Source organism: Ranitomeya variabilis, chromosome 2, assembly GCF_051348905.1.
Source record: "Ranitomeya variabilis isolate aRanVar5 chromosome 2, aRanVar5.hap1, whole genome shotgun sequence".
In the NCBI taxonomy this organism is placed as follows: domain Eukaryota; kingdom Metazoa; phylum Chordata; class Amphibia; order Anura; family Dendrobatidae; genus Ranitomeya; species Ranitomeya variabilis.
The window spans coordinates 833,572,712-833,600,683 of NC_135233.1; the positions used below are offsets into that span (position 1 = coordinate 833,572,712).

Consider the following 27,972-nt stretch of genomic DNA (forward strand, 5'->3'; position numbering starts at 1 on the left):
CTGAGCTATAACAAGATTTATGAGTGTGAAATATCCAATTTTTATCTAGTTTTTAATGTTTCGTTTTGGATTCCAAAACTTGTATTTGATCAATGCCAAGCCGCCTTGTGATTTAATAACTTCTCTAAAATTGACAGAAAAAAAGCTTTAAAGGACAGAGATACATTTATTACTGGATACTTACTTAGAGCAGCTTTAACAGTTATGGCTTCAGATTCTTGCGAATTTTCACTGACACCGACGGCATTAACGGCCTTCACTCGGAAAATATACTGTTCTCCACTTGTTAGACCGTGAACTACGAATCTGAAGAAAGGCATTTGGTAATATTATCACAAGCTCGTTGAGCTGCTCAATTTTTCATGTAACTGCCTTATTATAGTCTGAATTTGTCAAATATTTTATTAAAAAGTACGGTTTAAATGCAACTAATTTCTCGGATATCTTCTCAAAGTCTGCGGGTGAGACAGCACATATCTGTGTCAGGAGCCTAAGAGACTGAGCCAATCTCACATTTCTCCTCCAGGAACTACAATCTAAAATAATCAAAGCAATATTCAGCATAGTGTCATAGGCACAGTTAGATGCCTGGGGTGTCAATGAAACTCCGTGCCAATTACCTCACACTGTCATGTATTGTATAATGAGACTGTGCCGGATAGCATGTATATTATCTAGAAAGTTATTTCTTTATCTAATGAAATGTATCTTTTTAATTGTATCATAAGGTCATCAGGATCATTGTGGAAGAAAACCATCTTTTGCAGAAGTTTTGTTGTGCTTTTTGTATAAATCACAGTAAAACAGTTTCTTCTCATTTCGAAAGTAAATCATGCCTTTAGATTAAGTCATCTTATTAGGGTATGTGCACACAGAGGTTTTTTTTTTAGGTGTTTTTTAAAGCAGATCCGCTCTAAAAGACATCAGAAAAATCGCTCAAAAACAGCTTCCTATTCAATTAATGCAAATCGACTTGGTGCTCACAAGCTCAGTCTTTGAGTCTTTTAAGAGTTTTTCTTCTGCTTCAGGTTTTGACAAAAAAAAAGCCTGGTGGGAGAAAAGAAAGTGGAGGTTGCAGCTTTGAAGTTTATCCAGATGGAAAACACTCCAAATTAGGCATTGTCCAATCAGAAGGCTGCAAAAAAAACACTTCAGGAAAAATTTGTCCAAAACCCTTGAAAAACTTTTCAAAACTGCTTCAAGAAGTATATTTTTGACCATCTTGAAAAAGAACATATAGCCTTATACTGTTGTAAAAAAAAAGGGTGAAGGAGAATTTTGATGAAGGGAAGGGTATGAATACATTTTAGAATGCTTCCTTTTCAATTATGAGCAACTCTGCCCTGAAAGAGAACATTTTCTCAACTGACCCCAAATGAAGTATCGATCATACTCGATAAACATTCAATCACTCTTACTAAACATTCACGGGTTCCTTATTTTGTGCTAAGGAATCATCATTCCTTGAAATCATCAACTATAACTTCTATGATTGAATCTTTAGGTACAAGTTTATTCCATAGATTTACAGCTGTTGTGGTAAAAAAAAAGGCTGACAGATCCCATCATTGTTTACCAGGAACCATAAGTCTTCCACTTTGATCATCCATTAATTAAGGGAATCTGTCAGTAGGATTTTTCTATGTCATTTGAGAGCAGAATAATGTAGGGGCAGAGACCCTTATGCCAAGGATTTGCAACATGCTTAGCAGCCTGATGTAGTTTCAATGCAAACAGTGTTTTATCATCAGGAGATTATCACTTCAGCCATGTAGTCCAGCTAATCTGTGTAACCGCACCCCCACCACTGATTGGCAGCTTTCTGCCAATATACAGTGTGTACAGGAAGCCGCCAATCAGAGATGTGGGCAGGGTTATGCACAGTTTAGCATTCACAGCACTGTTACATCTACAGCAAAGAAAACAGGGATTTTATAGTAACTGCATCAAACAATAAAGTAAGTGATACATAACTTAAATCAGGCTCTTTGCCCCTACATCATGCTGCTCTCAGATTCCATATTTTATATTTGCTGACAGATTCCCTTTGAAATCATATCCATCATTGTAGCTTTTATGGCTTTTTGAACAAAGCCTGTGTAGATGTTCTTCAATTTTGTTTTCAAGATTTGTGATTAAGAGATGGTCTCCAACCATCAATGTAAATTTACGAAGCAACTTCCACAACTCCTATGGCTGTGCCTTTTATAATAATTCTAGCCCGACATGAAGTACTGGTTATCTCAGAGGAAAGGTTCACATACTAACCAGCCCAAAATAATTGCTCATATGTTGCCAAGTTAAGAGTCTAACTTTCTTTGTAGGAGGCCTGTGGGAACTTACTTCATTCTAAACTCAACCGTCAGCATTGCCTACAAGAGAACATCACATTTCCTATCACCATAACTTTAACTCTTTCACTCCCCTTCTTCCAAGAGATATAATTTTTTTTTGTTTATTTCTCCACCAATATAGCCATATAATAGCTTGTTTAAAAGGAGATTCTGACATTGTTCTTTGGGTTTTGTTTTTATGGTACATCTAAGTAGTGAAAAAAAATCTGAATTGTGTAAAAAAAATAATTTCATTTTTCCATCAATTAAACTGAGTTTTTATTTTTTGCTTCACTAACTGACATTTTATGCAACATTTTGATCGCTTTTTATTGTATTTTTTTTTCCTTATGATGTTTACTATCTGGGTTAATTTTGAGAGCTCAGACTTTTATGATGTGGTGATAGCAAATAGGTTTCTTTTTATTTTTTTATTTCTTTATTAATTATTTGAATTTTTTTTTTCATAGGGCAGCTGATCGACGGGTGTGCCAGATCTCAGACCCTGACTGATGAGACATTGATGGCCTATCCTAAGGATAGGCCATCAATGAAAAAGTAGTGGACAACCTCTTTAACTGCAATTGCGCAGCCATGCTCTGATGCACGCTGCCCTTGGTTAGGGTAGCAAAAATATAGCAACGGGTTTCCCTTAGCACAAAAATGAAAAATAAAAATAAGCAAAACAAATATTTTTCTTTTTCTTGAGTAACATACATACTAAATAAGTAAGCAGTTTACCTGTTATATTTAATGGGCTTGTGGTTGCAATGATCCCAATGATTAGAGCCCACCACAGATGAGTCTATGTAGTACCCGAGTAATTCTTCCTCTACCTTAGGTTTATCAAACTGTACAACAACTGATGTTCTAGTGTTTCTAGTAGCCAAAATACGTCCCGGAGCAGATGGCACAGCTTTAAAAGAAAAGACAAGCATATAAATCTGGAGTAAATAAACTAGAGCACATAACAACTCGAGGCAAATAAATCAGGAACTAAGAGCGCTAAAGCCCTGTATGTATGCATGTTAAATGACTCATTTATATACAGATGTAGCAGGGCTGTTTTTTATTTAAGTTTTTCCTTTGTGCTCAGTAATAGCGTTCTCAGGTAACATTACTCAATAGATTTATATATGGTCTTATAGAAGAAAAAAGACAATAATCCCCTCTGCTAAATCTGCATATGCGTATACTGCAGTAGCTTACACTTGTAATGTAATATCAATAAAACAACATTTACAACATCAAAAGTGCGTTCTTTTACCCAGACGTTCCGCTGCTTGTATTGGTGGGGTGACTTCAGAAGGCTCACTGACACCATGTTTGTTGACAGAAATAACTCTGAAATTGTATGATTTTCCATCCACTAAATCAAACACTGCATAGCGGGGTGAGCGGACTGGGATCTGTGAGTTGACTCTCTGCCAGCTCCCACTGCCAACCATTGTCTATGAAAAAGCAAGAACCGATTAACTCTTGCCAGATTTCAGATACAGACAACTGGATGCATTTTTATTGAACCTAAGCCATTGTTTTCATACATAACACAAATAAATAGTCACAGTCGTTTCACCAAACTTTACATAAATCTATTGTTCAAAAAACTTTTCAATATATTATTTCTTATTTCTTATATTATTTACTTTTTTTAAAATTTATGAGGCACACCTCCACCTTGCCAAGTTTTTTTTTTTTTTTTATGTTGATGTTTATTTAAAATTCTATATCTCAATATTTGAAATAGACCTCCAATTTAAAAGAAGAGCTCTCATCAAGTTTTTATCCTCTTAATATATTGCAGTCATCATACTATATAGCACTGCGTACTTACAATTGTTCATTTTGTTTTTCTACCCAGTTAATTCTTCTCTTTTATCTGCTCTATATAGAATCAGGAAGTATCTTTTCCCTGCATTTATCATTCCTCATCTCCTGACCCAGCTGCTCCACCCATCCCCCCTATCAGGGACTTTTGCAGTGACTCATGACTCATACAGGGAAAATTGACCTCCTGGTTCTGCATAGAGCTTAGAAGGATTTAGCAAGTCAGTTTTTAATCACATGATGCCATAGACCTAATGGAAGAGAGAGGAATTAGCTGGCTAGAGGGGCAAAATGAGCAATTGTAAGTACACAGTGCCATATAATATGATGATTGCAATATAACAAGAGGGCAGTCAAGTTTAGAATAGTGTATGCCAGAAAGCTCTTGTACATTGTAGCTGATTAGAGATGAGCGAACTTGAACTTAAGAATTTGGGATTTCATACCAGGCAGTTAGCGTCGGTGCTAAACGTTGAACACGTACTTTTCCCAGAAGTCCATTGCAATGTTCAGAGTCCCAGGGAAAGGAGAGAGAGAGATTTTCCAGTTCCAAAGTTTGGGTTCCCTTTGTTTTCAATGGGGTTCAAGTTCTGGTTCAAATTTGGGTATAGTTCTGGTACCAGATCCGATCTTTGGAACAAGAACTTCCACAGGTCCGCTCATCCCTATGGCTGATATATGTACCAGCTCTTGGTATTTCAGATTTTCTGCCACCCAGATAACCCAGAAGATGTGCTAAAGTTATAAACAGGCACTCACACCTTTATAAATTTGGCACTTCTTACTCTTAGCAGACTTTAGGTTCAAGATGGGCGCGTGAAATGGAAATCTTTATACATTCCATCCATGGAGTTGCAGCCTGTCAATGAACGTCTATGGATATCCTTTAAAATAATATCTTAAAATGCTGTTAACTAATGCTCAGACAAAATGGCTGTCCCCATAATCATTTACAGAAAATAAAAAAATTAAATCTATAATCAAAAAGTTAAAAAAATAAGAAAAATTAATATATTTCACTAACTGCTTTTAAATGTTAAACTAAAATAACTGATACATTCCTTTTCATATACCACAGCTAGAAGTATATTTGCCCCTCTCCTGTTTCTTCTATGTAAAAAGAGAAAATATAAAATTCCATCTGGGCATCAAAAGATTTCAATGACAATAAAAAAACATTATCTTAATTAACTGATGTTTCTGGAAGTACAGTATGATTTCTAATTCAAAGTGTTTCCATTCTTTAGTCTATTTTTATCTTGCTTTAGAGCAAGTACAATATTCAAAATCACTGATACAACAAGAGAATTACAATTCCAAATATAAGAAATTGTGAAAAATTATGTTGGAACAATATTTCACTATTTGGATTTATGCCGTCATTAGTTTCAGTTCTCATGAATTGTAATTGTACTGTGCATTTATCTGTAAATGAGAAAATCTATAGTTTTAGAAATTAAAGGGCTTGCCTGATCAATGTAAATCTTCTAAATTCCTTTTTGATTAGTTCTTGCTGGCATTTTGGTTGCAGGCGAAGAAGAAGTGTTGTGATACATGCAGGCCTTGGCTATACATGTTATCTATTGGTAGCATTGGTTCAAGTGAACAATTGCTTTATTTACTTTTCTTCATTTTTTCCAACCAGACAATCACACAAGTATCAAGGGGATACAGTGACAGAAGGGCCAGAAGATTGCAACGTCTGATTTCACAAACTCCTGCATTGGTTAGAAGTACTTCATCATCTTTTTAAACAGTGCAGTTTTTTTCTTGCTGGCAGTGGACAGGTCAATCTGTTCAGTTGAATCTCCTGGAGCTTTCCTATATGGACTGTCTCAGCTGTTCAGTGTTGGCCACTGCCCTCAGCTACAGTGCCTTGCGAAAGTATTTGGCTCCCTGGAACTTTTCAACCTTTTCCCACATATCATGCTTCAAACATAAAGATACCAAATGTACATTTTTGGTGAAGAATCAACAACAAGTGGAATACAATAGTGAAGTTGAGCGACATTTATTGGTTATTTTAAATTTTTGTGAAAATTCAAAAACTGAAAAGTGGGACGTGCAATATTATTCAGCCCCTTTACTTTCAGTGCAGCAAACTCACTCCAGAAGTTCACTGTGCATCTCTGAATGATCTAATGTTGTCCTAAATGCCTAATCATGATAAATATAATCCACTTGTGTGTAATCAAGTCTTCATATAAATGCACCTGCTCTGTGGTAGTCTCAGGGTTCTGTTTGAAGCACAGAGAGCATCATGAAGACCAAGGAACACAACAGGCAGGTCCGTGATACTGTTATGGAGATGTTTAAAGCCGGATTTGGATAGAAAATGATTTTCAAAACTTTAAACATCCCAAGGAGCACTGTGCAAGCGATCATATTGAAATGGAAGGAGTATCATACCACTGCAAATCTACCAAGACCCGGCCGTCCCTCTAAACTTTCATCTCAAACAAGGAGAAGACTGATCAGAGATGCAGCCAAGAGGCCCATCATCACTCTGGACGAACTGCAGAGATCTACAGCTGAGGTGGGACAGTCTGTCCATAGGACAACAATCAGTTGTCCACTCCACAAATCTGGCCTTTATGGAAGAGTGGCAAGAAGAAAGCCATTTCTCAAAGATATCCATAAAAAGTGTTGTTTAAAGTTTCCAACAAGCCAACTGGGAGACACACCAAACATGTGAAAGAAGGTGCTCTGTTCAGATTAAAACAAAATCGAACTTTTTGGCAACAATGCCTAACAATATGTTTGGCGTAAAGGCAACACAGCTCATCACCCTGAACACACCATCCTCACTGTCAAACATGGTGGCAGCATCATGGTTTGGGCCTGCTTTTCTTCAGCAGGGACAGGGAAGATGGTTAAAATTGATGGGAAGATGGATGGAGGCAAATACAGGACCATTCTTGAAGAAAACCTATTGGAGTCTGCAAAAGACCAGAGACTGGGACGGAGATTTGTCTTCCAACAAGACAATAATCCCAAACATAAAGCAAAATCTACAATGGAATGGTTCACAAATAAACATATCCAGGTGTTATAATGGCCAAGTCAAAGTCCAGACCTCAATCCAATCGAGAATCTGTGGAAAGAGCTGAAAACTGCTGTTCACAAATGATCTCCATCAAACATCACTGAGCTCAAGCTGTTTGCCAAGGAAGAATGGGCAAGAATTTCAGTCTCTCGATGTACAAAACTGATAGAGACGTACCCCAAGCGACTTGCAGCTGTAATCACAGCAAAAGGTGGTGCAACAAAGTATTAAGTTAAAGGGACCGAATAATATTGCACGCCACACTTTTCAGTTTTTGAATTTCCACAAAAATTTAAAGTAACCAATACATTTCGTTCAACTTCACAATTGTGTTCCACTTGTTGATTCTTCACCAAAAATTTACATTTGATATCTTTATGTTTGAAGCATGATACGTATGTGGGAAAAGGTTGAAAAGTTCCAGGGAGCCGAATACTTTCTCAAGGCGCTGTATATATGCTTGTCTCTGGCACTTAGGAATTGCCAGTGTTAGTTCTTACTTCCTAGTTTGGAGTTGGAGGTGTAGTCCATTGTTGAAGTTAGCATTAGGAAATTTGTTCAAGAGATTGGTGCTTGGAGTTTTGCTTGTGTACACATCTTCATCCCCTAGTATGTGGTTCATCCTTCTTTTAACTACACTGTGTTCGATTATGTTGTTTGGTGAGTGTATCCCTGCCTGAAAGGGACAGATATGGATTGATTTAAGAGAATAGTAAGAACCTGGTGTCTCCACCTTCAGGAGTAATCCAGGGGACAGGGATAGACTAAGGCTCCCCTAGTTCTAGTTCGCTCACAAGTTCAGCATGGGTCCAGAATTTAAATCCCCGCACCAATGCCAAGTACGGATATTTGAAATTTTACATTCTACACAATGCACTCTAAGAGGCAGGTAAGGGAGAATTTTCTACTTAGTTGTTTTTAGTGCATACCACGGTATATGCATTTACCATTGTTATAAGGCCTAAGGCCTAAGAATGTCAACAACTGTAGCATGTCTTTTGTTATAAGGCCTATGACTGTCAACAATTGCTGCACATCTCTAAAAATATACTAGTGGAATGGAGTTATTCTTATCATGCAGTCATTTACCTTCTCAATGTAGTAAACAAGTGGATCTCTGCCACGAGGAACAGGTGGATCCCAACTGAGAACAACATATGTTTTACTGGTTTCCAGTGCTTGGACGTTTGTAGGTGGGCCAGGAATTTTAACATCACCTAAATGAAAGACAAAGTTAAATAGAACATAGTTTGTACTTGCTCTATTATCAAAGAGTGATTCTTGTTTTCCCCTCATCGCTCTAGTGGATTATCAGGTTTCATTCACATGAGCACATCGGGGGAGACCTGTTAATCAATTAGAGTGGTGTGGGGAGAAGCTAGACAGAGGTGGCACCAGATAAGTGCCATGCTGCCTGTAGTTTGGAAAGCATGAATTGACTGACAGGTTCCTTCTAATCTCCTCTTTTTAAATTTTTTTTACATTTATTTCAATATTAAAAGGGTTGTGCAATCTGTTTGCTTTTTTTTATTGGAGCGCACTCTCTCCTTTTCCCAGGTTCCTGTTTGCTGATGAATGGTGTTCTAATGACCGATGTGCACTCTGTGTAAGCTTTGCCTCTGCATCATTGTAGGAGCACAGGGGCACTGAAGCTGGCAATCATAGACTGCAGAGGTGTCCAGTAGAGATGAGCGGATGTTTTGAGATTCAATTTAATTGGCTTTGCCAAATTTTTCCAAAAAATGTCAATCAATTTAAATGAATGAATCTCAATACTGGAAAGCTACTGTATTAATTACTTGGAAAATACACCTGTGGGAAAAGAGAGAGAACCTCACTGACCATAAGAGCTTACATTCTCCAGAGAGAGAGGACCCGGCTGATCATAAGACCTTACACTCTAGAAGAGAGAGAGAACCCCTCCACTGACCTTGAGAGCTGACACACTATGGGCAAGAGAGAGAGGAACCCGCTGTTCATAACAGCTTACACTCTATAAAAGAGAGGACTCTGTTTAGCATAAAAGTCTAGACTCTACAGAAGAGAGAGAGAGGACCCCGCTGATCATAAGAGCTTACACTCTATAGAAGAAAGAGTAAGAGATGACCCTGCTGAACATAACAGCTTACACACTACAGAAGAGAGAGAGCAGGAGAGAGATGACCCTGCTGACCATAAGGGCTTACACTCTACAGGAGAGAAAGATTTACCCAGTGACTGAACAGATAGGAAATGACTAAAATATACAAACTATGCTCCACTGAAAACTGCTGATCTTTGATGGCCTAGGTACTGACCAACAGTTTACAAGATATGATAATACGCTATATGTCATAGCTTCATGCATTATGGGGAGACCCACATGGCAATGCAAAATGACATTAGTCCACTCACTGATGCTTCAGCAGTGTGGGAAACAGTGCGGTTAAGGTTTTAGTTTGCTTGTGAATCGAATGACAAAATGTTTGAATATGCGTGAATCCGCAAATTTTAGGAAATTCCTCTCAAACTTAATCCTCCACGCATTGATCCGCTCATCTCTAGTAGCCAGTAACATAGGCAATGAGGCGTACACTTGTAAAGTTAAAATTCTCACCACTGTTAAAATGCAGACGATTTTTTAATAGAACTTTGCATTTTTTTGCTGTTTAAGAAGTTAATAGAACCCCTTTAACATTACAGTATATCCATCCAAAAATATTTTAGGCTTGGCTGTTACCATCTACCATCTCTTAGATTTTTGTACATTATTGATAATGGCACCTGGAAGGACCTGAAATGTGTTATGTCAATGACATGAATTACATGATATGGATGACATTAATGGCATAATTCAATTATATCAACTATAAGTCACAGTTCCTTGAGACCCACCTGACTTTATATGGTGATTACAATACTTCCTACAGTGAATGACACTTTAGTTGAAAAAAAGACTCACATGAAGCCTATTGAAATCAATATGCATAAGTTGTCTGGAGCATGCTTTTAAATCATTCTAAAGGGAACTGGCCTAATCTAAAAACACAATTTACCTTCAGATATCGGGCTAATCTGAAAGAAAATAGTGTTTTGATTCAGTTTATATTACAGGAGCAGCAGCTACAGGGAGAAAGTGAAATTTTGCTCTCCCTGCAGCTGCTCGTACAGTCATCGGAGAAGTGCAAGGAGCTGTTACAGTCACAGCTCACTATGATATGAGCATATTGTAATCACTCCCTGGCACAGTGTTTGTCAGCCTCCTCTGTACATATATACTGCACATACACTGAAGAGCAGGCTGTCAATCAAGGTGCTGGGGAGAGATCACAGCTATGTTCCCTATATAGAGAGAGAAGACTGTAACAGTGTCCTGCACCACCCCAATTAAAGGAAGCGATTTTCTGCAGATTTCATATTCTCCTTGTTGCAGCTACTCTTGTTTGATGGCTAAACAGGGCTTACACACTATTTACATGCAGATTACCCCTATATCTGATGATAAATAGTGTTCCTGAATGTCACAGATCATTTTTAAGTTCTTGTCTGTAGATAATAGAAGTAAGTCTCAAATAAAGGAAGTTTATTAGCATAACATACTTTAATAGGTTAGAGTGCGCCTGAGCACAAGTGTGCAATTTGCATACATGCAGTCAACAGCAGACTAGACATGCCTCACTTAATTCAAGTGTATTGAGCAAGGCTGGACACGTCTAGTCAGAATGTGGCCCGAAGTAAGCAAATTGCATAATTGTGGTCTCATGATTGCCAGCTATGGAGAAACCTCATAGCATGATGTACATCACATGGAGTGACTGCAGACTTGTAGCCTAAGGCCAGACTACACCTTTAAGGGTGAAATCCCACGCTGTAGATTTTGTTACCAAAATATCAGTTCTATTTATCTCAATGGGGTTGCTTCAGATTAATGGAACAGTTGCAGGAAAAAAATCTGCAGCAAATATGCAATGTGTTAATATACCATAAGAGATCCAATAAACCCGATTATAACTTTTAATGTTACAGATCAACGCATAAAGGAAGCAACTGCCTGTCTTCTCTCAATGTTTCATGAAAAAAAGAAAACCGAACATTACTTGTTATTCAGATTCTTGATTCAGATTATTAAGGTTATTATACCTTCTAGGTCATCCTGACAGATGACAATACTTCGCCCTCCGTCCAGATGGATTGCTGTAAAGACAGAATAATTTATATCATATTATACAAAGTCACATTGTTTTATAAGTTCTATTTCTGCTGTGTATATTGCTTTGACTGGGTATGAAAGAGATTTTAGCTTTACATTTTTATGTTGCGTTATCTTTGTTTTGTGTATTATTTAACTAGATCTCTAGCTAAAATTGCATTTTAGTAGCATAAAGAACAAAGCCTTCTGTGCTCTTGCCTTTAGATAGAGCCCTTTGATTTATTGACATAAAGGTATAACAAGGCTTTTTTATGTTCTACTGTGCTGGAATATACTCTGACATCTGTTTTTAGATTTTAGTCTTGTGGGAGCCGTGTTCAATATATTTTTCATCTTTCTGCAGTAAGTGGTAGTAAAGCAGTATATTGATTAAATGTTCAATATGGCACAAGGATTTAAACACATAAATATGCATAGGTGTTAAGAAGACAGAATCTAATGATAATCTGGATTTTTTAACAAAATTTACAATACCTATCACCTTCATTTAAAAAATGTATAATGATTACTTACTCTGTTCGACTATCTGCAATCATTTATTTGTATTATCCATCAGAAGGTCCCCATATGCACTAGTCTAATGGTATTCAAACCTGCTGATTTTTGCATCTGATATACTGTATATAGGGGGCCTTCGAACGCACTACCTAGTTCCCTTCTGTCAGATGAGAGAGAAAGAGAAGAGGAGGAAGAAGAGGAAGTGGTAGATCTTAGTGATGAAAGAACAAGCTCAGATAAGGTGCTATCCGAGCATGCTCGGGTGTTAACCGAGTATCTTCGGCGTACTCGAAAAATATGTTCAAGTCGCCGCTGCTGCATGTCTTTCGGCTGTTAGACAGTCACAACACATAAGAGGTGGACATTCCGCTGGTGCACCCGCACCAGGGCCGGAGGTGGAGGGAGGGCCTTGCAGGGCAGCTAATAATGAGGGCAATCTGGCCTGTTTCTTAGAGCCCGAGGCTCTGTGCTGGCCCACGGCAAGATTGTCCTCATCATACGCGGCAATTTATTTATTGGGTGATGGAGATTATAGTTAATGGGGGTCACAGTGCTGCTTATCACTTTGATTTGGTGCGTCGCTAATAGTATGCTAATGGTGGCATACATATCTGTAGTCAGGGCCGCAGTGCAAGGGAGACACATGTATGCATACAATTTATGTGACCTTGCTATTCTTAGGACTGCGACGATCATCGTGACAAGTGTTGTGGCTGGGAGATATTGACATGAAGGTCTGACCAGATGGAGAAGAAACAACAGAAAATGGTTCTAATCAGATGAGACGTCAGCGGTAAGTACCTGGATGTAAATAATGTTATTTGTAAAATCCTTTAGGCCACGTTCTCACATTTGTGTGAAGTGTCCGTGTGCTGCCAGATTTTTTGAATCATACAGCACACAAACTTGTAGAGTTTTATAGGTCCATTCACACATCTGAGAAAATGACAGATCTGAAAATGAGATCTGTGAGAGTCAGAGAATGTCATGTTCTAATCCGATTTTGAGGACCAGAATAGGATATGCTCAATGCATCTATAAAAGCACACAGCACACTGACACTGCAAATCGAATGCGGAATATAGCCCTATTATGTACAGCACAGTCCCTTAGTATATAGTGTTTTCACTTATTATGTATATCACAGTCCCTTAGTATATAGTGTATTCTCTTATTATGCAGAGCACAGTCCCTAATTATATAGTGTACTCACTTATTATTTATAGCGCAGTCCCTGAGTGTATAGTGTATTCACTTAATATGTATAGTACAGTCCCTTAGTATATAGTGTGCTCACTTGATACTCTATGTATAGCGCCATTGAGGTTGTCCCTTACATAGCGTATTATTACATAGTCGTCTGTTAGAATATAAAATGAATGCTGATGGAGCAGCCGGTGACCTGACGACCAGTCCATCAGCTCATCCATTAGAAAAGAAGCTTTCTCATGCTCCATCAGCCATCATTGCATTATATACCTAACAAAAGAGGGCAGTATGTAATAAAGACAGGGGGCGCTATAAATAGTCTGATATGTAAGGGTCGGAGCTGTACGCAACAAGCGAGGGCACTGTGTAATAAGGGACGGCAATATACATAATAAAGGAGACTATGTAAGATATATGTCTGTGGCTATATATAAATATCTGTAGCTTTACCGCTATAAAAGTAGGGGCATGTGTTGCGGCTGTCTAACAGCTGCGAGACATGCAGCCCCGGGGTCTCAAACATATTTTTCAAGCATGCCGAAAACATTTGGTTAGCACCCGAGCATGTTTGGATAACACCTTATCCCAGCACGTTCGCTCATCACTAGAGATCTATCTGACAATGCCATTCTCTGCTCTCCCTACTGAAAATATATGAACATTCGGTTGAACTGAGCGTGCGAGTCCTTGGGCAGTTGAAATATATAATTGTTGATTACCGATAATTTTGAATTCAAGAAATAGAATATTTGTAATCTCTTATAATGCATTTCTTAGCTACAATTTACATTACGTATATCAAAGAAAGTAGTGTTTGCAACAAAGCAGAGATTTTGTATATTGAGCTCGAATATTCATTATAAGATTTAAAATCCAGGTTTAAACACATAAGGCTTTCTATCTAGTTTATTTCTTTTATCACGTGTGCTACATTCTTGGATACACACCGTCCTGCTGTGTCTTGGCAAGATTTCCTCTACATTATATACACCCACGTAAACCAATTATGCAAAAGAATAAAACATTAAATAATTCACAACTGCTTAATGAGAATGTGTGCACCTACTTTGAAGTCGTGACAGATCAGCAGGGTCTAGAGCAGCAACAGCAATTGAGACCCTTGATGGTCTACTGATTCCGGCTTTATTAACTGCTCGAACACGGAAAAAGTATGACCGTCCTTCAAACAGACCAGTCACAGGATATTTGCAGATTTTAACAGGAGAATCATTACACTGAATCCAGTTTTCAGTGCCCACTTCACATCTGGGAGGAAAAACAATAATTTCATCAATGTATATACCAAATTTACTGGTACCGTGACATAAAAAGTGGACATATAGAGCTATATTAACATTCTAAAGTGTAACCAATATTATTTGTAATGTAGCTGTCACTACAAACAATATAAACTGCACAGAATGAAGAAAATAATTGTTAATATCTAATTATACAAAAAAATAAAACATTAACAGACGTATTATTAATTCATTTTATTACATGCGTTAATAAAAAAGAAGCATTAATCATGTAAATATGGATGTTTTTGTTACGTACTGTACTTACACAAGCTATAACAAAATATGTGCAAAATAATACATTTAAATCTCAGCCCTACGGTCTTTGAGAAGCAACAATATAGGTTATCATAATGCTGAAGCCAATCCAACTGTCAATCCAAAAGGAACTGCACCTAAAGCCGAAGGGTAAAGGTACCTTCACACTGAACGATATCGCTAGCGATCTGTGACGTTGCAGCGTCCTGGATAGCGATATCGTTGAGTTTGACACGCAGCAGCGATCAGGATCCTGCTGTGCCATCGTTGGTCGGAGCAGAAAGTCCAGAACTTTATTTCGTCGCTGGACTCCCGCAGACATCGCTGAATTGGTGTGTGTGACGCCGATTCAGCGATGTCTTCACTGGTAACCAGGGTAAACATCGGGTTACTAAGCGCAGGGCCGCGCTTAGTAACCCGATGTTTACCCTGGTTACCAGTGTAAATGTAAAAAAAAAACAAACACTACATACTTACATTCCGGTGTCTGTCCCCCGGCGCTGTGCTTTCCTGCACTGTCAGCGCCGGCCAGCCGTCAAGCAGATTACAGCGGTGACGTCACCGCTGTGCTTTCCGGCCAGCGCTCAGTCAGTGCAGGAAAGCACAGCGCCGGGGGACAGACACCGGAATGTAAGTATGTAGTGTTTGGTTTTTTTTACATTAGCACTGGTAACCAGGGTAAACAACGGGTTACTAAGCGCGGCCCTGTGCTTAGTAACCTGATGTTTACCCTGGTTACCCGGGGAGCGGCATCGTTGGTCGCTGGAGAGCTGTCTGTGTGACAGCTCTCCAGCGACTACACAGCGACGCTGCAGCGATCGGCATCGTTGTCTAGATCGCTGCAGCGTCGCTAAATGAGACGGTACCTAAGGCCGGGGACACACTTAACGTATAAAAAAACGGTCCATTTTTCACGGCCGAGAATCACACAAATGTTTCAAAAACAGTGATCCGTGTGCAGTGCGAGGATGCGATTTCCTCGCATCAAATGATCCGTGTGACATCCGTGTGACATCCGTATGGCATCCGTATGCCGAGATTTTCTCGCAAGCTTGCAAAACCGACATCTAATGGATTTATGTGCTCAAATGTTCGGGAAAACATATATACAGTATATATATATATATATATATATATATATATGTCATTGAGACACATATATATATATTCTGTATTTATATTTCATTCAGCGCGATATCTGTGAACAGCCGGTAATTCAATTGCCGGCTTCTCATTTCTCCTGCACAAACCCGACAGGATATGAGACATGGTTTACATACAGTAAACCATCTCATATCCCCCTTTTTTTTGCATATTCCACACTACTAATGTTAGTAGTGTGTATGTGCAAAATTTCAGCGCTGTAGCTGCTAAAATAAAGGGTTAAATGGCGGAAAAAATTGGCGTGGGCTCCCGCGCAATTTTCTCCGCCAGAATGGTAAAGCCAGTGACTGACGGCAGATATTAATAGCCAGGAGAGGGTCCATGGTTATTGGCCCCCCTGTGGCTAAAAACATCTGCCCCCAGCCACCCCAGAAAAGGCACATCTGGAAGATGCGCCTATTCTGGCACTTGGCCACTCTCTTCCCACTCCTGTAGCGGTGGGATATGGGGTAATGAAGGGTTAATGTCACCTTGCTATTGTAAGGTGACATTAAGCCAGATTAATAATGGAGAGGCGTCAATGATGACACCTATCCATTATTAATCCAATTGTCTGAAAGGGTTAAAAAACACACACACACATTATTAAAAATTATTTTAATGAAATAAACACAGCGGTTGTTTCAGTATTTTATTGCTCTCTCAATCCATCAGCAACACCCTCGCTTGGAAAAATAATAAACGCACAAGATACATACCCTCAGCTGAACCGTCACGTCCCACGAGGTAATCCATGATCTGAAGGGGTTAAAATATTTTACAGGCAGGAGCCCTGCAAATGCAGCTGTGCTCCGTGCCTGTAATCCCCGGCGAATGAATGAAATGTAGGTCATTGACCTACATTTCCTACAGTCGCGGTGATGCGCCCCCTGGTGGATGTCCTCATATGACCTGGAGCGTGGGAAAAAGTTCCCAGGCTGCAGTTCATGAGAACATCCAGCAGGGGCGCATCAACGCGACTGAATGTAAGTACAGATCCAGCTTTCCTTTCAGCACCCGGGGATTACAGGCACGAGCGAGTGGTTTATCGCAGCTCGTGCCTGTAATATTAGTTAACCCCTTCAGATGGATTACCTCGTTGGACGTGATAGGACATCAGAAGGTATGTATCTTGTGCGTTTATTATTTTGCCAAGCGAGGGTGTTCCTGATGGATTGAGAGAGCAATAAATTATTACAACAACCACTGTGTTTATTTCATTAAACTACTTTTAAATCATGTGTGTGTGTGTTTTTTAACCCTTTCCAACAATTGGATTAATAATGGATAGGTGTCATCATTGACGCCTCTCCATTATTAATCTGGCTTAATGTCACCTTACAATAGCAAGGTGGCATTAACCCTTCATTACCCCATATCCCACCGCTACAGGGAGTGGGAAGAGAGTGGCCAAGTGCCAGAATAGGCGCATCTTCCAGATGTGCCTTTTCTGGGGTGGCTGGGGGCAGATGTTTTTAGCCACGGGGGGGCCAATAACCATGGACCCTCTCCTGGCTATTAATATCTGCCCTCAGTCACTGGCTTTACCATTCTGGCGGAGAAAATTGCGCGGGAGCCCACACCAATTTTTTCCGCCATTTAACCCTTTATTTTAGCAGCTACAGCGCTGAAATTTTGCACATACACACTACTAACATTAGTAGTGTGGAATATGCAAAAAAAAGGGGGATATGAGACGGTTTACTATATGTAAACCATGTCTCATATCCTGTCGGGTTTCTGAAGGAGAAATGCAAAGCCGGCAATTGAATTACCGGCTTTTCTATAGAACACCGCTGCGTATTTCTCGCAATGCACACGCATGGTCCGTGTGTAATCCGATTTTTTCTCACCCCCATAGACTTGCATTGGCGAGTCTCGGCCGAGATACGCTGACAATCGCAGCCTGCTGCGAGTTCCCTCGGATCCGAAATACGGTGGAGAAAATATCGGATGATGGGAGCTGCACCATAGATTAACATTGGGCTGAGTGCTATGCGATTTTTTATCGCATAGCACTCATCCGTATTATGGTCTAGTGTGACCCCGGCCTTAAGCCTGGCATAAAAGAAAGTGGAGGAATTTTTTTTTTACTCCTACTCCTTAACTAAATTGGAAATCTCTCATCACTGATAGAATGCAGAATCAGGGGGTGGATATATGCCAATGTTTAAATACTTACTTATCAACAAAGTATCCAATTACCGGAGCTTCACTGGCTGTGTTTGGAGGCTTCCAAGAGACAATCACATAATCTTTATTTGCATCATGACATTCCACATCCATTGGAGCTCCTGGTGCACCTGCCACCAGGGCTGCGGCATCTGCAATGAAGGAATTTAAGTATTATAAAAAGAATAAAGATATAAGAAGAGTGTTGTGTATTCCTGAGTGAGCAATCCCCTTTACATATTAATCCTACTACTTTTTTCAATATTAGTATTCTGAATTTCTTTTACTTAAAGGGAACCTAGCTGTCACGAGTGAGTCACATCCTCCTGGGAGATCTGGGATTAGAAGATCACTACGGATTGTGAATTGCAGATCTTCCATTTTGCCTGTGTGTTTATGTTTCATATTAAATGGATTTCATTTCCTTTGGTGCTGAAGAGGTTAATGATCCTTTCTATGCTGGTTAGAATCTTGCAGCACCATCTCACAGCTGTTCCTGACCTGGCCATTTCCTCTCACTATAAAATCTATCCAGACCTTCTCTTCCTTGCCAGTGAAAGTTTTACTTCCTAGCTCTTTGGAGCTGCTGTGCTAAGTTTTAGATCATTGTTGCTGCTGAACATTATTGCATGCTGTTTTGGGGTGTATACTTTCCTCATTGTCCAATTCCAATTTGGCTTGTACATTCCTACCCTTCACTATATACTTTTCTTTGGGTGAGTGTTTTGTATTTTAGTTGCTTTCTGTTATCCCTGTGTGTCTTACGTGTTTTATACACTAACACTTCTGTCCATGGCCTCCTGAGGAGAGGGAGGAGACAGCTTATAGTATAACAGGAGAACAGTAAGTCAGGTGGCCCGAACCTCACTTTTAGAGATACCTTTGGGAACAGACAGGTATAATTAGGGTCCCAGCCTTAGGGACAGTGCTGGGCCCTTTTCCCTATTTATGTACAGTCACAGTGTGACACTGTCAGACAATTTCTGCTGCCCAAACCGTGGTCATCATGATTGAATCCTGATATATTATTCTTTGAAATGCTCCAATGCCTCAGAGAAAGTATATGTTGAAGATCCATCTGGGAATCACAGTCAGGGATGGGACTAGGCTGACTCCACCCCTGGCTGGCGCTTCTAGAGATAATTGACAAGTTTCTCCTTATGTACACACGATGGAGAGACCTGTCAATTATCTGCAACAGTGCTGAGAAAAGTCAGCCTGGTGTAGTAGCAGATTTGCCTGGTCTCCGAGTATAGTTCTCTGGATCTTCAAAGTATATTTTCTCTGAAATGATGAAGCATTTTAGAGACTAATATACCTGGCTGCAGCCAGGATTCAATTCATGCTGCCTGTGTTTTGTATTGCACCATGAATCGCATGACAGGTTATCGTTAAGAAAGCTCAGTCAATTAATTCTTCAGATCAGGGCTTCTCCGTCTTTTTCTACTGGGGCTTCACCATAGACAGGATGGTGATGTCTGCACTTCACCACCCATGGACAAAAAACCCTGAAAATTAATACTGTTGCTCAATTTACCTATTTATCCTTTGTATAATAATAAAGTAAAACCAAAAGGAATCAATTATGTTGAGAAAACAGAAATTCCTGTGTCTAAATAAAAGCACGTGATTACTTTTGTAAAATCTTGGCAGGCTCCCAGTTTGACAAGCAATGCTCTTGATCTATAGTTATGTGATATGGAATGATTTAGAATCCTTGCACTCTAGAAAACTATCTGTATTTTCTAAACCAGATAAGTGCAAAAATAATTCCTTAGCGGCTTTTATGATCCACTTTGTAAGGGGTCCTTATAAACTTCAGTGCTTATTATGGTTGTAGCTTTTTTAGCTGTTGATCAATTACACAAGAAAACAGTAGACGCATGCAAACTTATGCACTGGAACAAATAACTGCACTCACACTATACAAAAATCCTACTGGATTGTAACATTGAGGCATTTAACCCCTTCATGACCCCAGCTTTTTTCTGTTTTGCGTTTAAGTTTTTCACTCCCCTCCTTCCCAGAGCCATAACTTTTTTATTTTTCCATCAATATGGCCATGTGAGGGCTTATTTTTTGCGGAACAAGCTGTACTTTTGAATGAAATCATTGGTTTTTGCATGTCATGTACTAGAAAACAGTAAAAAAAATTCCAAGCGCAGTGAAATTGCAAAAAAAGTGCAATCTCACACTTGTTTTTTGTTTGGCTTTTTTGCTAGGTTCACTAAATGCTAAAACTGACCTGCCATTATTCTCCAGGTCATTATGAGTTCATAGACACCAAACATGTCTAGGATCTTTTTTATCTAGGTGGTAAAAAACAATTCCAAGCTTTGCAAAAAAAAAATTGCGCAATTTTCCGATACCCGTAGCGTCTCCATTTTTCATGATCTGGGGTTGGGTGAGGGCTTATTTTTTGCGTGCCAAGCTGACATTTTTAATGATACCATTTTGGTGCAGATACGTTCTTTTGATCGCCTGTTATTGCATTTTAAAGCAATGTTGCGGCGACCAAAAAAACTTAATTCTGGCATTTCAAATTTTTTTCTCGCTATGCCATTTAGTAATCAGGTTAATCCTTTTTTTATTGATAGATTGGGCAATTCTGAATGTGGCGATACCAAATGATTTGTATGATTGGGGTGATTTAAACTTTTATATTTTATTTTTTTCATATTTTTTAAAACTTTTTTTTTTACTTTTGCCATGCTTCAATAGCCTCCATGGTAGGTTAGAAGATGGCACAGCCTGATCGGCTCTGCTACATAGGAGCGATGCTCAGATCGCTCCTATGTAGGAGAATTACAGCATGGCTATGAGCGCCGACCACAGGGTGGCATCAACAACCATAGAAGTCTTCAATAGACCTCGGTTGTCATGTCGACTGTTATGATCCGGTGACTTTGGAGCCGCATGAACTTTCTCTGGAGTAGGTGGAAACTGTACTGACCGCAAAACCTGAACTAACACCGCAACTAGAAGTAGCCGTGGGGTGTGCCTAACAAACCCTAGACACCTCAACACAGCCGGAGGACTAAATACCCCTATAGATGGAAATAGGAATACTACCTTGCCTCAGAGCAGAACCCCAAAGGATAGGCAGCCCCCCACGAATATTGACTGTGAGTAGGAGAGGAAAGACACACGCAGGCAGAAAACAGGATTCAGCAAAAGAGGCCACTCTAGCTAAATAGGGAAAGATAGGACAGAATACTAAGCGGTCAGTATTAAAACCCTTCCAAAAATATCCACAGCAGATAATACAAAAAGTTCCACAATCTAACTAAAGACATGGAATGTATATCTGCCACTCCAGAGAATCCAACAAGACTGAGAAAATACTGACACAATCTAAGCTGGACAAAAAAACACTGAATAGCACAGAATTATTGAGCACACAGCATGTGTGCCACAGAAACAAAACCAGACACTTATCTTTGCTGATTTGGCAGAAGGCAGAAGGAACCAACCAGGACCAAAACCTCCCAACAACCATGGACAACTGGCAAGGACTAATGAATCCTGCACGCCTAAATACCCCAGTCAGAACTGCAATCAGCAGATACACCTGACCAGGACTGCAACTCAGGGACAACTGCATTACCACCTACAACCACCGGAGGGAGCCCAAAAGCAGAATTCACAACAGTCGACGCATCGTTGACCCCAATCACGTGACGGGGTCAGTGATGCACTCATTTCAGGCCCTATGGCCGGAAGCGCTAGTTAAATACCGCTGTCAGCGTTTGACAGTGGCATTTAACTAGTCGATAGTGGTGGGTGGATGGCGATTCCACCCGCCGCGATTGCGTGCATATGTCAGCTGTACAAAACAGCAGACATGTCTCGGCTTTGATGCAGGCTCACCGCCGGAGCCCGCATCAAAGCGGGGGTTCTGACCTCGAACGTACTATCCCATCCGAGGTCAGAAAGGGGTTAAAGGCTATTTGTTAGAAATAAGTCTGGATATTTAAATCTATTAAAAAATGTGGGCTTGGAAGCAATAGCAAGAATTCTCATGTCCCAGTGGAAGGAAAGAAGAGTTAACCCCTTTATAACCGATGAAGTATAGGTTCGTGATTGGTCATGTCCCTGCCTTTGATGTGTGCTCTGGCGCTGAGCCCGCTTCTTTCTCTGCACATGACAGCTGATCTGCTCAGCTGTCATGTGTCTTTACCAGCCGCAGGTGGATCTGCGATCCACTCTCGGCCATTAACAAGTTAAATGCCACTGCTGATCTCTTACAACAGCATTTAACATGCGCTGACCAAAAGGGCATCACAAGACCCACCCAACGGTGCACATGTCACGTGATCGCGAGGTTCCGATGGGTTGTAATGACAGTCTGAAGTCTGCAGGAGACCCCCATGTCTGTCATTGCAAATCTCCTATGAACGCTGGCCATTGCCGGCATTCATAAGAGATCATGATTTTTGAAACAGATGATCGCAGTTTCAAGTCTCCTAAAGAGACTATTGAAGCCAGTAAAAAGTTTAAAAAAGTTTTAAAAAATATAAAAATAAAAAAACACAAAATTTCAAAACACCCCCTTTTGCCCCATTCAAAATAAAACAATTAAAAAAAATTAAAAATAAACATATTTGGTATCATTGCATTTAGAAATGTCCGATCAATCAAAATATAAAGTAAATTAATCAGATTTGTAAACGGTGTAACAAGAAAATAAATTGAAACTTCAAATTTACTTTTTTCTACAAAAAACTGCAATAGAAAGCAATAATAGGCTATAAAAACATAATATCTGCCCCAAAATGGAATTAATAAAAACATCAGCTCAGAGCACAAAAAATAAGCTATCACCTTAACCAAGATCCTGAAAATGGAGACACTACTGGTCTCGGAAAGTGGTGACATAAGCAATTTTTTTTCATACAAATTTCGGATTTTTTGACCCTTTAAATAAAAAAGAATCTATATATGTTTGGTATCTGTGTGCTCATAATGACCTGGAAAATTATATTAGTAGGTTACTTTTAGCATTTAGTGAGCATGGTAAATTAAAAACATTAAAAAAATTGTGGAATTTCAACTTTTTTGCAATTTCACCGCACTTGGAATTTATTTCGTGATTTAAAGTAGGTTATATGGTAAAATCAATGGTGTCATTCAAAAGTACAACTCGTCCCACAAAAAACAAGCCCTCATATGGCCATATTGATAGAAATATAAAAAAGTTGTGACTCTTGAAAGAAAGGGAGGAAAGAAAGAAAACGAAAAATGGAAAATCGTCCAGGGGTGATACTAAATTTAAATCCCATAACATTTGATTTTCATGGGAATGTGTCAGCAGGTTTTTGCCTTGCAATCTGAGTGCACCATGATGTAGTAGAAGAGACCCTCATTACTGGGATGGGTCACTTACTAGGGTGTGCTTTGCTGTTTCAATCAGTGTTTCATCAGCAGGAGATTATCACTACAGGACAACTGGCCTTGAGCATTGATTAGCAGGTTTTTGTCACTATATACAGTTATATGAAAAAGTTTGGGCACCCCTATTAATCTTAAGCTTAATTTTTTATAAAAATTGTTTTTTTTGCAACAGCTATTTCAGTTTCATATATCTAATAACTGTTGGACACAGTAATGTTTCTGCCTTGAAATGAGGTTTATTGTACTAAGAGAAAATGTGCAATCTGCATTCAAACAAAATTTGACAGGTGCATAAGTATGGGCACCCTTATGATTTTCTTGTTTTAAATACTCCTACCTACTTTTTACTGACTTACTAAAGCACTTTTTTTGGTTTTGTAACCTCATTGAGTTTTGAACTTCATAGTCAGGTGTATGCAATCATGAGAAAAGCTACTTAAAATGGCCACTTGCAAGTTGTTCTACTGTTTGAATCTCCTCTGAATAGTGGCATCATGGGCGCCTCAAAACAACTGTCAAATGATCTGAAAACAAAGATTATTCAACATAGTTGTTCAGGGGAAGGATACAAAAAGCTGTCTCAGAGATTTAACCTGTCAATTTCCACTGTGAGGAACATAGTAAGGAAATGGAAGAACACAGGTACAGTTCTTGTTAAGGCCAGAAGTGGCAGGCCAAGAAAAACATCAGAAAGGCAGAGAAGAAGAATGGTGAGATCAGTCAAGGACAATCCTCAGACCACCTCCAGAGAGCTGCAGCATCAACTTGCTGAAGATGGTGTCACTGTGCATCGGTCAACTATACAACGCACTTTGCACAAGGAGAAGCTGTATGGGAGAGTGATGCGAAAGAAGCCGTTTCTGCAAGCACGCCACACAGTCGGCTGAGGTATGCAAAAGCACATTTGGAGAAGCCAATTTCTTTTTGGAAGAAGGTCCTGTGGACTGATGAAACCAAGATTGAGTTGTTTGGTCATACAAAAAGGCGTTATGCATGGCGGCAAAAAAAACACAGCATTCCAAGAAAAACACTTGCTACCCACAGTAAAATTTGGTGGAGGTTCCATCATGCTTTGGGGCTGTGTGGCCAATGCCAGCACCGGGAATCTTGTTAAAGTTGAGGGATGCATGGATTCCTCTCAGTATCAGCAGATTCTTGACAATAATGTTCATGAATCAGTGACAAAGTTGAAGTTACGCAGGGGATGGATCTTTCAACAAGACAATGATCCAAAACACCGCTCCAAATCTACTCAGGCATTTATGCAGAGGAACAATTACACTGTTCTTGAATGGCCATCCCAGTCCCCAGACCTGAATATCACTGAACATCTGTGGGATCATTTGAAGAGGGCTGTCCATGCTCGGCGACCATCAAACTTAACTGAACTGGAATTGTTTTGTAAAGAGGAATGGTCAAAAATACCTTCATGCAGGAACCAGGAACTCATTAAAAGCTACAGGAAGCGACTAGAGGCTGTTATTTTTGCAAAAGGAGGATCTACTAAATATTAATGTCACTTTTCTGGTGAGGTGCCCATACTTATGCACCTGTCAAATTTAGTTTGAATGCGGATTGCACATTTTCTGTTAGTACAATAAACCTCATTTCAAGGCAGAAACATTACTGTGTCCAACAGTTATTAGATATATGAAACTGAAATAGCTGTTGCAAAAAAAACAATTTTTATAAAACATTAAGCTTAAGATTAATAGGGGTGCCCAAACTTTTTCATATAACTGTATTGTACAAAGAGAGCTATGGTGTGGGTGGGGTTTTACACAGATCAACATCCCAGTTCTGCTAGATCTACAGAGGATAAAACTGTGACTATCATAATGTCTACACTATTTGACACATTGTTGGAATCAAGGTCTTTGTCTCTACCTCATGATGCTGTCAGATCTCATAGCAAAAACCTGATGACAGATTCCCTTTAAAGGTAACCTGTCAGCAGGATTTGAACCCTAAAACTATTTATATGCACATGTAGCTCTTTCACTTTCTTTACTTGGTCAGCCCATTTCTTCAAGACTTAGAAATTATCATTTGAATTTATGTGCAAATTAGGCTGAAAGACTGTGGTAGATCTGAAGCCTCTGTCACCCAAGCTCTATTCCCTACACAGTTCCGCCTCCTCCTGCCTGACTGAAGGCCTCTTTACCATGTGACTTTAGGCATAGGAGACATGAGTCAAGCTAAAGGATGTGGTGGTGGGTAGTAGAGCTGGAATGACAGAGGTTTCAAACCTACAGCCTCATTTGCACATCAATTCAAACACTGATTTCTCAGCATGAGAGAAATGAACTGACCATGTACAGGTATTGCTGGACTTGTCTTTGAAAGAGCTACATGCACTTTTAAATATTTCACTGTCTGAAATCCTGCTGATAGATTCCCTTTAAGGGAACTTTTTCAAGTAGATTCACCCATCTGAAAAAGTGATAAATTACTCCAAACAGAATGAACATATGCACAGTAATGTCAAAACAACTTGCAGTGCCTATGTTCTCTTCCTTGTAACTTCTTTTAACCAATTTTAGATTCAAAAGCTATGAAGTGGCTTCCACTTGGAAGCAACACTGTCATATATGGAACAAAAAAAAAGTTGCTTCAAAAATGAAGCAAAAGATGTCAAGGAAAATACTTCAGTAATAACAGTGCCAGCATTTTCTTAAAGTGTCTTCCTATAGCAAAAACTATTTTAGTTGTTATGGCGGTAGCACGTAAGTCTGTTACACTAGTGTGCCCCATGCTTGTGGCATTCATTAGCCCTAGGGGGGACGTGGCCGCTCTCTGCAGGAATTTAACCCTGGCAGGTGCTGCAGAGATTAGGTTCCCCTGCCTATCCCGTTATATAAGGCCATTTATTAAGCAGCTCCACCTACCACTTCCCATCGAACGTTTGTTCCTATGCCGTTAGCATCCATTCATGCGTTCCTCCTTATTCCACTTACCGTTAATGACCAGTTTGTTTACCCATCCTGTCTTACCTCACTACTCCTGACCTCGACTATGTTTACTGATCCTGTGCTTCCTGCTTCTACCTCAGGCCGTTTGGCTATGCTTCTGTTTCGCCCCTCTGTACCTTGAAACTGCACCTCTGACCCTCCAGTTTGCTGCTGCAGACCCGAGAAATACTCAGGAGTGGTACCTGATGACTATTGGTACTGGTCACTTCGTTACGACCCTCTTAGGTAAGTCCGACCTGTGGTGTAGTTCACACCCACAGACGTTACATGAGTACACCAGCTTCTAAAAGATGCCATGCTCATATATCCTAAGAGTTCTCTCCAATTTTCAAAAATTGGAGCAGATATCAAATGTCTCTTGCTCTCTCTGTTTCCAAAATACTGTTCTTTTAGTTCCTGTTGTTTAACATGTCTTCTATTACTAAAAATTCCACAACATCTTCAAGTACATTCTTGGTGGACTATATTTATGGTAATTACTGGAAAAAAGTACAATAATGATTTAAAAAATACTTTGTCATGTATGTTCATGTTATATATAAACACAAAAGTATGACTGAATGACTGTATGACTAAATACCAGCTACGAAGAGAAATCCACTGTGCTGGTTGACTCCTGCTCTGGTGACCATTCTTACAGTATACAATCCTTCATCATCCTTATTCAAATGTGTCAACGTCAGGGAAGCACGTCCCTCTCCAAAATGCAGCTGGTGCCACTTGGTTTCTTTTATCAGGACATCTGAAAAGGAAATTCAATTGCAAACAAAGTCAAGAGCTATTCGCGTGGTGCGTGCCAATATTCAAGAATGTGAAAAATAAATCATATCACACCAGAAAAGAAAAGAACCTTGGCCAAGCCATTCCCATGGACTAAATATATCATCTCATTCATGCTAACAGTGAAACGTTATTTCTCATATACTTTTATTTATATTGATCCATTAGAGATTTTGGCTGGGCATTCAGTGTTATCTATGTAAGATTTGGGGCATAACGCCCTGACTACATTGTGAATTGCATTCCTCTTGCAAAATGGTTAGGCAAAGTAAGTCACAAACTAACAATGTACCTTAAAGTTCAATGTATAGCATTAGATATTAGTTACATTTGTTATAGTATAGCATATTTGTCTAGTAGAGTGTTAAGCTATATCATACAACACACATGGCACCAAGTGAAAATACTGAATGCCGACGTGTGATGGGTATGTTGGGTCATATGCACTGAACAACTCAATCAGCAGTTATAGAGATAGCCAAGGTGTCAATCGCACATGGAATCCAACAAAATGGGGAACCCTTGGAATACGCAAAGTAACAAGGTAGTGCTATAGTGTTACACTTTCCTTTAAAGGGTTTGTCTAGTATCCATGACCTATCCCTAAAGAAGTTCCTCAATATCAGATCAGTCGGGGTCTATGAGCTGTTATCATCTCTATCAGCTATGATGTGAACATTGTATAGAGTATATATTGTATAGTGAACACTGTATATTGTAAAGCTCCCGATGTATTCCTAGTAATTATGTAAGCTGACATCACTGATTGTCTGAATGGCACAGACCTTAATAAACAGTGCAACACATACTAGGTTTACAAGATATAATTTTTACAAATATTGTGAATAAGTCC

General features: G+C 39.4%; 1 protein-coding gene across 2 annotated transcripts in view; it reads right to left on the reverse strand.

The window, feature by feature from the left end:
• Positions 1-27,972, reverse strand: part of MYOM2 (myomesin 2) — a 284,123-nt gene that overhangs the window by 204,139 nt on the left and 52,012 nt on the right. For both annotated transcript variants that reach the window (XM_077290059.1, XM_077290058.1), the window contains 8 exons: positions 26,920-27,081; positions 17,984-18,125; positions 14,169-14,368; positions 11,326-11,379; positions 8,296-8,423; positions 3,601-3,784; positions 3,075-3,249; positions 185-306 (listed from right to left, as the gene is read on the reverse strand). In XM_077290059.1, the coding sequence (XP_077146174.1) occupies positions 185-306; positions 3,075-3,249; positions 3,601-3,784; positions 8,296-8,423; positions 11,326-11,379; positions 14,169-14,368; positions 17,984-18,125; positions 26,920-27,081 (1,167 nt within the window). The remainder of the gene's footprint in view (positions 1-184; positions 307-3,074; positions 3,250-3,600; positions 3,785-8,295; positions 8,424-11,325; positions 11,380-14,168; positions 14,369-17,983; positions 18,126-26,919; positions 27,082-27,972) is intronic.